This window comes from Cryptomeria japonica, chromosome 9 (genome assembly GCF_030272615.1).
Source record: "Cryptomeria japonica chromosome 9, Sugi_1.0, whole genome shotgun sequence".
Taxonomy (NCBI): Eukaryota; Viridiplantae; Streptophyta; class Pinopsida; order Cupressales; family Cupressaceae; genus Cryptomeria; species Cryptomeria japonica.
The window spans coordinates 342,614,707-342,628,614 of NC_081413.1; the positions used below are offsets into that span (position 1 = coordinate 342,614,707).

The window sequence follows — 13,908 nt, forward strand, 5'->3', positions numbered from 1 at the left end:
CGAGTCTTCAATTGTATATCCCTTCTATTTCACCAAATAATCATCATATTGTTTGTTTGTAGTGCTCCTTCCAACTCTACTTTGCGAAATCTCTTCAATTTCCTCAAATTGCTACCGCAGTTTCTGTTTTCTCCATTCGTTCTCTAATTTGCCTTTCCACAATTCTCCTTAGTGATACTGATACAAATCCACATTATTGAATATTGGTGATGTAATTAAATCTTCAGACAACACCACCTTATATGCATTGCCAGAATCACATTTTCTAATAATTTTGCAAGGTTCATATCTAATCATCATTAACTTGTATGTTCCAATTGGAAATCTGTCTTTGATGGGATACGCCATCACTTCATCTTCTACTACAAATCGTTTATGTCTCCCTTTTCTGCAACCATCCTGTGACTATAACATTTATTTTTTAAAATTGATTTCTTGCTTCCTCATGTACTATCTTCATATGATTTGCAAACTCTTTTATTTCTACACTTTGCTTGTATTCATTATTGATATCCCTCAACTACAAAACATTCCTTAGAGTACTTGTATATGCTACCATAAATGCTGTTTTTGCTATACTGTTCTTACACCTTGGCTGCTCTTACATTAGACACTTTGCATTACACATGGGGTAATTTGAAAAGTGAGTCCCTCTCTTTTTAGTGATTAGAGGGAAACTAAATTGTTATATAGAAAGTTTGTTTGCACTAATACAAAATCCCTATATATTGTCTTATCTTTTGCTTAGCATCTCAATAAATTGCTGAAACTTCTGTTCACCACTTCTATTTGTCTATCTATTTGTGGATGATATGCTGAATTAAATTGGAAGTTGGAACTTTGTCTTCATCTTCTTCCATAATGTCTTTCAAAAGTACGTAATAAACTTGGTATGTTCGTCTAAAGCTATGCTCCTTGGCAACCCATGCAGTCCCCCCAAAATAAGTCAGCTTTATGTATTAGATCATTTGTCTTTTTCTTTTGATCCATATGAAGTTGTGGACACGGGGTTCACTCCCATATATAAAAATAATAAAAACAGGATATACATCATCTCTCGAATAGGGGTGCATCCAAATGGTCCTTGGCAGGGGACAATTACAGAAAATGGGCCATTCTGGGCCAAAACAAAAAGGTTACTGTTGCCACTTACAGTAACAAAATCTATGCTAAGCTAAAGGCAAGCTGAAATGCTTGCAACCGCAAAAATTTGCTGCACATACAAAGCTATTTAACTTCCAGCTGTCTTCTCTTTCTTGGAAGTCGTAATGTCATTTAATGGGATAGTTTTTTTTTATTTCTCTTGAATTCTATCCAATCATGGACTGATTGAGAGGAGCCCCCAGTAATTTGGAGAGCCCGCAAATTGATCCACAAACTTGGAGTTATCAAGCATCTGAGAAGTATTGAAAGCCTCAAAAGTATGGACAGAAGCATCCACATTGTTTATTTGCGTATTGCTCTTATTTTTGCTCCCATTATGCACACTGGCCACTGGTGAGGAAGCGACTGGCAAAGTCTAAAGAGAGGAATGCTTAGTTTTAAGCACCTTCTCAAAGTGCACAGGAGGAGTGTCCAAGATGTAGTGTTGAGAGAGGGCGTCAACCCACCAAGAGCCTTAATGGTCAGCTTTAAACCTTGGCCTGAAACAATTGTGAGTGGTATGACTTGTTTCAAAACATCTTCGACATTTGAAGGGCAAACCTTCATAATCAAGAGCTTGAGACCAACTGCGATCAGCAACCTTGAGGGTGATATCAGTAGGGAGATCCCTTGAAGTATCCACATTCACAAGAATGCAAGCAAAGGTAGCGTGGGTGAAACTGGAAGTGTCTGTGTCTACTACAAGAAAATCTCCAATTGCTTCAAAACAAGCATCAAACCAGAATTGTAATGGGAGTTTTGGGATTCAAATCCAAATAGGTTTTACTGCAATTGTTTTAGAAAGAGTGTTCAAATCTAAATATCATGGTTTGAGGAGGAGCAAGCTTTGCCCCCAGCACAGACACTCATAGAGAATGGAATCCCAATCTTGCTTACAATCAAAAGCCACAATTAAATAATGGAGCAAGATAGAGTAACGGAGCAAGATATAGCATTTAGGTGTCACTATGGGCACTATGAGTTTTTAGTCATGTTCTTTGGATTGACCAATGCTCCTACGACCTTCCAATCTTGCATGAACAACATTTTCAAGACACAGTTGTATAAGTTTCTTCTCTTGTTCTTTGACAATATACTTATAAACAACAAGACAAGGGAGGATCACATTAGACATCTTGATGAGGTGTTGGGCATCATGGAGGCACAGTCCCTATTTGCAAAAGCTTCTGAGTGTGATTTTGGGTTAACAAAGATTCTTTATTTGGGACATGTGATTGGTGCAAACGGAGTCCTGGTTCATTAGGAGAAGAATCAGGCCATTTTGGATTGGCTCCCGTTGAAGAAATAAATAGAGTTGAGGGGATTCTATGGTCAATGAAGTTATTATAGAAGGTTTGTGAAGCGATTCTTGTAGCTTGCTGCACCTCTCACAAATCTTACAAAGAAAGGAGCTTTCAGGTGGTCAGATGAGACTCAGTGCATACTTGGTAGAATTGAGGAGGTGATGAGTACTTGTCCTATGTTGGCATTACCATCTAGTGTTAGAATATTGTATGCTCCTAAACAATGGCTTCCAACAATATGACTATCTGAAGCATTACAATGTCAGTACATAAGCATTGTAAACATCAAATAAGAGGGTTAACTGCTGTTATAAAGTGTTGATACAAAATAAACTGCTGCGACTCCCCATAATAGTGCCAAATATCCTAGAAAAGCTCACCCAACTTGAAAACAAAACCAGTATACCTTGAATGATTGCTGAAATATCTTGGTGCAGTTCTGTTGGCACTTGTTTGCTTCTGTACCCAATCAGACTAAAATCACTACTGGTAAAGCTCTGGAAACTTAGTGCAGATGCATGCCATAAAACCACAAGCATAACACTAGTGAAAACTCTTTAAAGAACCATCAAATACACCTCAAAATACTGCTAATCAAGATAGAATGATTTGAAATGGTAGCAACAGCTGCTACAGATCAGAAAATAATATACTGAAGTGCTGATAAACAAGGAAAGGAGAAACCAACATGAAGATATACATCCAAAAGATGAACCCAGGCTGTTGCAAATCTGTTAGTACATTGAATAGTTAATACTTCTGATCAAACAAGACTGAAACTTTCTTAATTTCTGTCAAATTGTGACTGACGTAAATAAACACTCGGCCAATCTTCAGAAAATGTCATTTCAGGTCTGAAAACTAAGTTTGTAGATTGCTGGATAGGCTGGACAGCAAGAAACATGACTCATATCTTAATAGAATTTCCAGTTACCTATTTGTTTGGGGTTTGAATCAGCAAACAGCATTAAATCATCTCCAATAAGGTTTAATAATATCCAAATGTGAAGTGATATGGAGTTAAACTCTCACACCCCTGTTGGCTTAGTACGATCTGTTAGAATAAATCGTAACAGATAAAGTGCACGTGTCCTTCACTTCCAGTTTGTTGGCAGCTGTAGTCAAGTTGTTTACAAACTCTTTAGTTATCTGTCCGTCTACAGTTAGTTGTCAATCTTCAGCAGTTAGTTGTCAGTTTGTTTAGCAAATTTGTAGGGAAGTAGTTTGTATTCACTGCTATATAAATATGTATCATTTGATCAATAAGATATGACATTGAGTTCTTATTTTCTCTGTTTTTATTTCTGCTGTTCTATTTTAATGTAGTATAATGTCTCTGTTTTAATATGATATCAGAGCTTAGGTTGGTTAAATAATCTTTTGCAAAGAGAATGCTCCTGCCTTTGTGAGCTGCTACGGTGAAGTTTGTTGCTGCTGAGGTAAGTGTGGTCCTGCTGTGGTCCATTTGAGTGTTGCTTATGAGTCTTTCCTAATGTTTTGAGTATATGTAATAGTTTGAATGATGTGTGAGGTTTTTTGTGGAGGAGATTTTCAAAGAGAGATTCTAAGGTTGTGTAGCTGTAAGAACTAAGATAATGTCAGTTATTGTTGAAGAATCATCATATGGTGATGATGATTTCTTTGAAGATGAAGAACTTGTTCTATTTAGAAGTAGCCAACACTTTAAAGAAAAGAAAGGATGCAGTAGAGGCGAGATAGATGCTCAATAGTCTGAGGTGCTAATGGATTGGAGAAACTATACCTCATTGAGGTTATGAGACATACATGTGAGGTTTGGTGTCCAATAGTTGGGCCAACCTGATGGACAAGCAGGCAGTGAAGAGACGGATGTGGTCCAAAATGTCAGTGGATTTCATGAGGAAGTGTTGACTTTTCCTCATTCCTGATTAGGTGTTAGATGACAGAGATCATATGCATCCACAGTATGAAAATGAAATGAAGAAGGTGATCTTATTGCCTAATTGGTTAGAATCAGAAGAGATAGATTTGAAGATATTGATGAGAGAGGTCTTGAGTTTCTCCTGTGCATGGGTGGATATTCAGATGAATAAGTTAGTTGACATGGGCGTTTCCTTCACTTATGGAAAGATGAAGCCGAAAGAATCTACTTTCAAAGATGATCAGAGGTCTATCAGTGATGTCAGGATTCATGCAGACGAAGAGAGTCAAGCTCCCAAGAGAAGGAAAAACACACCAGGAGGAGTCAAGGCCAGAGGGAAGAAGATTGAGGAGGTCAAGAAGAAGAAAAAAAAGACTATCATTCCTTCACCCTCTCTCAGTGTCTCATCAATTAAGGAATTTGAAATAATAAAGCAAAATAAGGAGACCCAGCAATGTTCCAACACAGTGATACTACTAGAGAATATTCAGGATTTATATGCCACAGCGACATCTGCTCCACCAAATGAGAATGATGATCAGTCGGGATCCCCTATTGTCCTTTTGGAGGTAAGTTTGGGAAATGAGATATATGATTTGACCAGGAGTAATCCTGATGACGATGATGATATTATCTCGGCATTAAGAGGGCTTTATCGAGATGTGTCTCGATAATGGTATGGAGATGGCTGCTATTCCTGATAACATTGATGACTACCTAGCTAGGAACAATAAGGAGAAAGAACCCAAGAGAGCTAAGATTTTGTCGCACATAGCTATAGATGAGACAAGATTGCGGATTGTACAGGTGGTTGTTCCTATTGGAGGCGTGACGACGAACATTGCTACTCCTATGGATTTCCAGATTACTTCAGTTGCCCTTGGCCGTACTACAAGAGAGCAAGAGTTTCAGGAGGTTGGTGATAACCTTAGGGTGATCAACGCAAGGTTAGATAGAGAAATTGAAGAGAAGGAGAAGTATAGAGAAGAAAATATCAGACTTAGAGAGTATATTGTGGGGATAAGGCGTGAGAATCCCACCCTTATTTCCCCTATTGTGGTTGATCATGGACTACATTCACACTATGAGGCATCGAGAGATACACTCTCGGAGGTGGAGAAGTGGATTGAGAGTGCAAGAAAACAGGCGGATGATTTCCTTACTCAGTTTGTCCAGGCATATGATAGGACAACAAGGCTGTTGTTTAGAATCCAGTATTTGGAGGGAGTTTGGGAAGAATTTCGGCCTATCCAGGAGGAGACTATTCCACGCCTCAGAGCTTTGAAGAAGATTCCCAAGTCCACGTTGATCAACGAGAGCATTTTGCACGATGGAGACAGATACAATTTCCATGGCTGGTATTGTTCATTGGCCATGAAGAAATCAACTTATGAGAACGCCTAGCTGAATTGTACACATATGGAAGGATTGATTCAGGACATTCAGATGAAGATCCTTGCCTCAATTGAGGAATTATTGGGTGTTGATGTTAGTGATGCTAGTGGTTTACACTTAGCCGAATTAAGAGACAAGATGAAACTTGTGTATTTTTGTCAGTTGGGCTCTTTGAAGAAGAGTCAGATGGATGATTTGGTCTCTTTGTTCATTCATGTTCATAGTTCGCAGAAGCTCATGCCAGATTGGGAGAACACTTTGGACGCTTGCTCGGACTCATTGGACGTGATTGATTTGCAGCAAGATACCTTACCTAGCATTTCCATGGAGAAGTTAGATTCTGTATTGGCTAGATTCTTGGAGTATGCTAGGAGAGAGAGAGATGCAGAGAAGAATCTTCTAGAAGATTCCCTATTTGATAACTAGGTATCTTTCTATTGGGCCATATGTTGGTGGCGCCATTTTTGATGTAAAACCTAATTAGGGCAATTCTAGGGTTTTGTTGGCATGATCATGGCCCTTGATTTAGTTTTAATCTTGGCCATCCATTTTGTATGAGACTCTATATATACCTCCTTGTCTCTCATTTGTAAGAGAGAGTTTTTGTAGAATTGTTGGTATATGCTGCAGCTATTTGAATCTAAATCATTGTTCAATTGTTGGTGATTTTGTTCTTCAAATGTTGTCTTTGCATTCATGGTTCTCAATTCCTCCAAGTTAGATTAGAATTTGTTTTCATGTTTATTAGATTGAGTGAAAGATTTGTTGAATTTATTTGTGTGGAATCCTTAATCCATACCACTAGCCTCTTGCCACTGGTAAGTGCGCCTTGTGTGGTTGACTGGAAATTTGAGTAAGCTTAACTTCAACTATTACGTGTCCCTTGACAAGCATCAACTTGGATGGTGTCAACGTTTGATGGTAATAGTCTGAAAATCCTTGAGTATACCTTAGACGATTGCACTAAGCTTGTGTCAATACATGTTTGTGAGACCTTGCCTAGTTTGATTCCACTAAATTTGTTCATCATTTCCTATATTCTTAGGCCTAGAATAGATTTCCTGAACCCTATTCCTTTTGCCCATTTTTTAGTAAGAATTAAGTCCAAAACTACATTGCCAAATCCGAAGTTGTCAGCACACCTATTCCACATATTTCATGATCAAAGAACTTAGAAGATAATCCTAACATTTGTGTAAGTCCCCAAGTGAACATAGCAATTCACATCGACCATTGAGTTACCCACTTGTCAAGACCTGATAGGTTGAAACCTTGGAATCATTTTAGTTGATCTTACCCTTAGCATCTGAGGTGATTTTGTTCAAGAGAGGGTAAATTACTTTGGTATTTTATTCTGAAATGTTATGTGCATAAAACACACATCAACAATCCCCTTCATATCTTTTCGGCCTAAATGGTTTAAAGTGCGTGATTTTACCTTCTCTAAGTTTGTCGGCCCCTTTTGTCATTTTGTGAACTTGATGTTTTTTCGGCCTTTTGAGGATTTTCGGCTTAAAAGAATAAAATGCGAACTTAGGCTCTTGTTATTTTTTGGTCTAAATAGCTGATTTAGACTTGGTCATTTGAATTTGAATATTGGCTAATTGAGCCGATTTGTGCGAATTCTGGTTTGAAATTCGGGAGTCCAAGTCTCGTAAGTGATCTTCATTTTAAAACACCCCCCTTGCTATTTAACCAGTTTGAGAGATTTCTACCTCGTCTTACATTTTTAAAATCTCGGCCTATTTGGTTAAAAGGTGAGATCTTTTGATTTGTCTTAGGCACTCAGATAGCCAACTTTCTCTTCAGCTCAAAACTTACTGTCAACTTGGCAATTTGACTTAGTTGCAAAACTTTGCTTCTTCTCTTCAAGGTTTAAACCCTCTAGAATCCGGGACTCAGGCTAGCTCAACTTTAGGTCGGATCACCTTCCCAACACTCGAAACCTTCACTGTTGCGACTTCTCTGCTCAGCAACAAAATTTCACTCAGGACCTCAACGAGGTAACAAGACGAGAAAGGGGGGGACCCTGTTGACGACATGGAGTGTGTGCAAGGCACAAGAAGTAAGTTGCCCTTCTATTGTTTCTCAACATTAGACAACATTGTTGAAATATTAATTAATAACTCAATAACTCACCCGAGTAGTGGAAAGCACCGAAATTGCATTGGAATCAAACTATGATCATACCAATGTGATTCTGAAGACTTGGGATGATGAATATAGTCAATTACGTGACATACTAAAAATAGATTGCTCCTCCAAGAAGTTTATAGAGCACACAAAAGAGCAGATATTGATTCTTCAAGCATCACTAGAATCATCAAGGCCAACTGAGTTCATTTGCATAAACCAAAGCCATTGATGACCAACCACTAGCACAAGTTTGGAGTTCTTCCCAACACACAAAGAAGCCTTTGGAAGAACTCAGAATCTGTCTAAAAGTTTACAATTCAATATTACAAAAATTTGGGACATTACGACACCTTGGGACATGTGACGATAGAGCGCAAGCTTGCAGTGTTGCTAAGACATTTCAACCAAGCATTGCAATGTCAGTGGTGTGAGTGTTCAATAATAAGATGTAACAAGGTGCAATAGCATAGGTGTTCGAAATTAATGCAATGCAAGTAAAATCATAAAGCATAAGACTCTTCATAGGCAAACATTGAAAGGGGCCAGTAACATGACAACAGAATATGAGGATCAAGTTGTATGGGGAATAAGCTATAGAGTCAAGTGACTAATTGGAACTAACCAGTCAATGCATGAATATAAATTCTAGTCTAAAAGGGAATGAATCATAAGGATAAGGGTTTTAGTAAATAAACTTAAGCAATAAAACCCTAGAGGATCATGACAACTAAAATTCTGAGGATTAAACTTGCCAAAAATCAGAATATTCCAACAGATAGAACATAACTTGTAGATAAATGTATCAAAATTCAAATCTGGGAAAATATGAAAATTTGAGTACATATCCTTTTTTGTGAACTCTTAAACTGCTGTTTCCTATTTGTAAAGGAGAGCCAAAGAATACCTGTCCTTCTGTAAAATATTTTCTGGTCTATTTGCCATTATCTGCCTTGTTTAGACTAACTTTGTAAGAAAAAACACGGATAAATTCATCTTATTCTAGATATGCATGAGATAGTTATGCAGTGTGCTAATGTTGGTCCTTTCAATTTTGACTTGTAGTGTTTTTGTTCTTTATCTAATTGTGTCTTATATTATTTCCAATGTTTTTATTTCTTTTGTATATCATCAATCTGTAAGAAAATAGACATGGTTTACAGCTACATGAACATTGTTGTTGTAGGGAAGCATTTTGCACCCTCCTTTATGGAAAATCATGCATCTTATATTTTGTTACAAAACAAGATGAATATGTTATAGTCTTGTAGAAAGAATCTTGATAAAATTAATAGCATGATCCTCCTCCCAACATATGCTACAAGTGTCAACATGTCAGCCTTGGTATCCAAATGAAGAGAATCAATGTCTTGCTTGAGAATGTGTATAAATGTCTTTTCAAGTATTCCTTACTTCCTATCATTTGTCATCTTTTTTTAGCTTTTCGCACATTATTCTCAAATGCACAACATAACTAAAGAATTGAATTTACAGTTGATTATTGCACTAATTATGATTGATCTTTTTTTCTTTCTCAGTTTGGTCCAACAGCTTTTGGGGCTATAGGGCATTATACTCATCATTTTTCATCAAAATCTCACGGTCGAATTGGAGGCAGGATTGGAAGGTTTGTGACATAAGATATTTGTAGTTCTAAGGTACACTACAAAAATGTATTATAGGATTATTGGCTTAATGACTTTGTAGTTAAATGTTGAGTTTGGTCCAACAACATTTAGGGCTATAGGACATTATTCTCATCATTTTTCATCAAAATCTCACAATTGAATTGGAGGCAGGATTGGAAGGCTGGTGACATATAAGATATTTATTGTTCTAAGTTACACGACAAAAATCTACTATAGGATTATTGGCTTTAGTGGACTTTGTAGTTAAGTTTTATGATGGCTGAAGTGAAAGAACATAAAATATTGTGCCATAATCAAACATGAGGAAGACACTTTTTCTATTGAATTGTTAAAATATAGAAGTCAAAAGTGAAAAATTTGAGTTCATGTTCATTTAGAAAAATGGTTTGGAGTAGCAGTGCCATATTTTGCCAAAAATGGGAATGAAAAAGGTCATGATACTTGATAGGCCAAAATTGGGGTAAAATAATGAGATAGATTTAATGTTTAATAACTAAATTTTAGTTTGGTCTACATGTCAATCTGGGGGCATAAACCTATAAAAGGCATAGTGGCTATATGTGCAAAGGCTGTAGGTAGTGAGGTGAGTCTGGATGAAATGCAGCTAGAAAATAAAAAAACATTAATTCAGAACTGCTATAGGAACTCTGGACAATGCTGCTAAAAACTGCTACAGGAATTGTGCATGTTACTGAAATTTTATAGGCTGCTATAGGAATTGTGCAGATTGCTAAAATTGATTTAAACTATTACAATGTGCTACCAAAATGATTTAAACTGATTTACCTACTCAAAATATACACTTTGCTAAATTATTATTATCATACATTTGTATAAAAGGAAACCAGCAATTTATAATTTAATCACAACGTACTAAAATGAAATGATAACAAGAAATATTCAAAATAAAAAATAAGAAATAATATCACCATCATTTCATGGGAGTGAGCCCTCCTCTTAGTCTGTGAGGTGACTGTAAAACTACTAAATCCCTATTAAATCATGAGCTGTTGTATTATAATCTATTCTGGAAAATATTACATTGCTTATCTTATTTCTGCACTATGTTCTATTAATGTTACATTGCCGCTATGCTATTTTCCAGTCTTCTCTCCTATTCTCTTGCCTAGTTTCTGTGCTACTCTCTAGCCTCCTCAAGCCTAATTTTACATGGCAAGTGAGTTGGAATAAAACTAGCCTCAAATGTAGGAGTTTGTTTTACCACGAAAATAACTATTTCTTTTGGCCAATGACCATCACAACTTAATTAGTTGCAAATTGGAAACGATACATATTATCTCATGTCATCTGAGTACTAAAAATAAATCACCAGCTGTTTATAACAAAATATTTAATAACTAATATTCAGCACAAGAAATAAATACTTAAAAATAGATTAACAACTGAAATTATTTGGTGGCAAGTGTATTCACGGGCTAAAGGAAGTCCGTTCTGTCCTCTTCCAATAGCATGCTGCAAGATTTATTTTCTAAGGCTAAATGACAACAAATATAAGCAAATACAATTTTATCTTATCTCAAAACAATATTAAAATATCTCTTATTTATGTTTAATCATATGCAACATACTTGTGGTAAAAATACATGATATTATATGAAAATGGAATATGAGGGTGGGTATTAATGCACATGAAAAAGGCTAAAATATGAAATAAAATGGGACACAAATAGCTGGCATCAATACTGAGGATAAATACCAGGTTGCTATGTCAAGTTCACATATCTGGAATGTTTTTAAGGTTTGCTTTTGTGTTAGATTTCAGTTTGTATGATTATATATTTCATATTTTATATTATAGGCTAGAAATAGATGTGCATCTGTGATATATCTATAGGTTGATGGATGTACAATCATTTGTGTTACATAAATAGAAGAATCGCTGTGACATATTCCTTTTTTCTCTTCATTTTTTCATAGATCTCTCTTATTTGGAAATATCCCACCAAACCACTCTCTCCTTCTTTCTCTCCTATCTCCCTGCCCTCTGTTTTGTTCCTTTCTTTGCTCTGTTTCCCCTCAACTCCTCATTTATTAGTCTCACTGGTCAAGCTAAATCTTATATTTCCACTTATGATGTTTGTCTGAGATTGGTCATTGCCATGTTATACTCATAGAGCCATGCTTAATGTACTTGGTTTTTCCTTGTAGATCAGATCGATTAACTAAATGCACCAATTTTCTCATAAACATATACATTACTTTTTCTTAAATTTTCAAATGAATTTTTATAAACACTTATACCCTATGCGTGTCTTACCATTTTCTTTGTTTAGAATGAATTGTATCCATTCAAAATTTTAGAATACGAGCACAAAAGTATCAAAGAGAACTTTTGTGGTTTGAATCCAACATTACTGCCTTCTCATGTTTGTATTGAGTCAAGGTACATTCCTTGCTCTTTCACTTTTTAAAATATCCAAGTTTTTCTCCTATTTATTTTCTGTGATTTCTTTAACTATGGGATCAATTGCAAATTTTGATATGATTGTGCCATTCTTGTAGCTACGAACTTATGATTGTGAGGATTTGTTGTTTTCTCATACCCTATAATTGAAGAGTGTTTGATAGCTATATCTGAGATGAGTTACTGGGAATCGCAGCTCTGCTTTGGAGTTTGAGATTGGAGGTGGCCGGCGAATATCAGAGTATAGCACCTTACGAATGCTCTGTACTCTAGGGAGTGAGGTGCATACCAAGTTCCTTCACAATTGAAATTCTCAAATATGCTTTCCTTGCAATGTGAGGTCAATTTTGAATTTTTTGAATCATGTGCCGTATCAATTTATGCATATCAAATGTTTCTTGCTTCAGCTTGTATATGAATTGCTTATGAATTAGCCATAAATTGCTAAAGTGAAAGAATCTATGAGTAATTAAGTTTAAAAGTAAAAGAGTTTCATTCCATATCAAACATTGTAAGAAACTATGATGCAATTTCAGTTTACTATCAGTCAAATGATTTTTTTCTATGGTGTGTTAATTATCATATTCCACTTTTATTTAACTTACATGTTAAATATGACATTGCAATCTGTTCTGTTCAGTTTGTTATCCATAATTATCCAGATAATTTTCAGTTCTTGTTGTATTGTATGCAAAAGAAATGAAAGTATAAGCATTTATATGGTATGTGACTAGAAATACAATTGTAACCCAGTGAACTTTAGCCATCATTCTAGGCTCCATCTCTATAAATCTGTATGCTGTTTAATTGACATTGCATCTGTCTGTCAGCTGTGCCTAATTCCTTGCTTATGGTGTAAACAATAAAGTTTTGTGCCACACCTTCATATTCACTCTGAAATTCTTATTGTCTGTTTCTCTTGCAATGTGCATAAGAGACTTCGTTAACTTATATAACAGTGGTACTAATTTTCTAAATTATTGTTGCTAATTTTGTATGCATTCAACATTGAGTTGTGTAAATGTTGTTGCATTTGCACTTGGTATCATGGTGGAACATGGCTCTAGCTTTTGTGGGTTACTCTTTTGAATTTTTATATCCAAGATTCCCTTTTTCCATATCATTATTATTTCCTGTTTCATGTAACACAGGTAAGAAAGATGTTGCTCAATGTATCCGAGTAGCCAGTGGAGTAAATTGGCTGAAAGATGAGTCAGAATGCAATTTTAACAGGTTGCTAGCCTCAAAATACTAGAATCTGATGTATACCTGATGTCTTCATATTAAATGTATGAATTTCATGCATGCAACAGCAGCAAGAAATGGATTTCCCGTGGCATTGTGGTCTCCATGTAGTCAAACAAGAGCAAAAATTGTCTTCAATAACCTGGAGTGCAGTGGACTCCTTTAATTGAAGCCAACTTATGTTACATGCAAGTTTGCAACCTGTCTCATCTAATTGTATATTGGCTCTATTAGACAAGGGAACTAGATGAGCATGCTTGAGCAATTATAGCTTTATTTCTTTCCATTAATCCCACATTACTCCCCCTCTTGCACGTAGCTTTGTTGTAATGTCCCTTCTAGGATTTCTTCTGTCTTCACAATCTAATGTTTATGCTTATGATCTTTTGGGGCCTTGGTTGAAGAGTCTAATGGATTTATTGTTATGCAATACTATAATCAAAGAGAACTTAATTTGTGAGATTTGTATAATTTGGAATGCAGGGATAAAATATTCTTCTGTAATATAACATTAAATATGCAATGGATCAAAGTTCCTTGGAATTTCTGATTGTAATATTGTTACAAGTATGGTTTCAGATCTTTATCCAGTAGGATTGCTGTCCCTGCTATATCTTTAGGATCGTGCGATTGGCTTGGCCGTGAATCTGATCCGAAGTGGAATTTCTGTTGCTGCTCCTGATATAGCCTTGTAATTATGCAACCTTGATGCTG

General features: G+C 36.0%; 1 protein-coding gene across 2 annotated transcripts in view; it reads left to right on the forward strand.

Annotated features, from left to right (window-relative positions):
- LOC131029714 (chaperone protein dnaJ 13) overlaps positions 1-13,908 on the forward strand; it is a 248,737-nt gene that overhangs the window by 104,368 nt on the left and 130,461 nt on the right. For both annotated transcript variants that reach the window (XM_057960332.2, XM_057960331.2), the window contains exons 6-7: positions 9,414-9,502; positions 12,146-12,230. In XM_057960332.2, the coding sequence (XP_057816315.1) occupies positions 9,414-9,502; positions 12,146-12,230 (174 nt within the window). The remainder of the gene's footprint in view (positions 1-9,413; positions 9,503-12,145; positions 12,231-13,908) is intronic.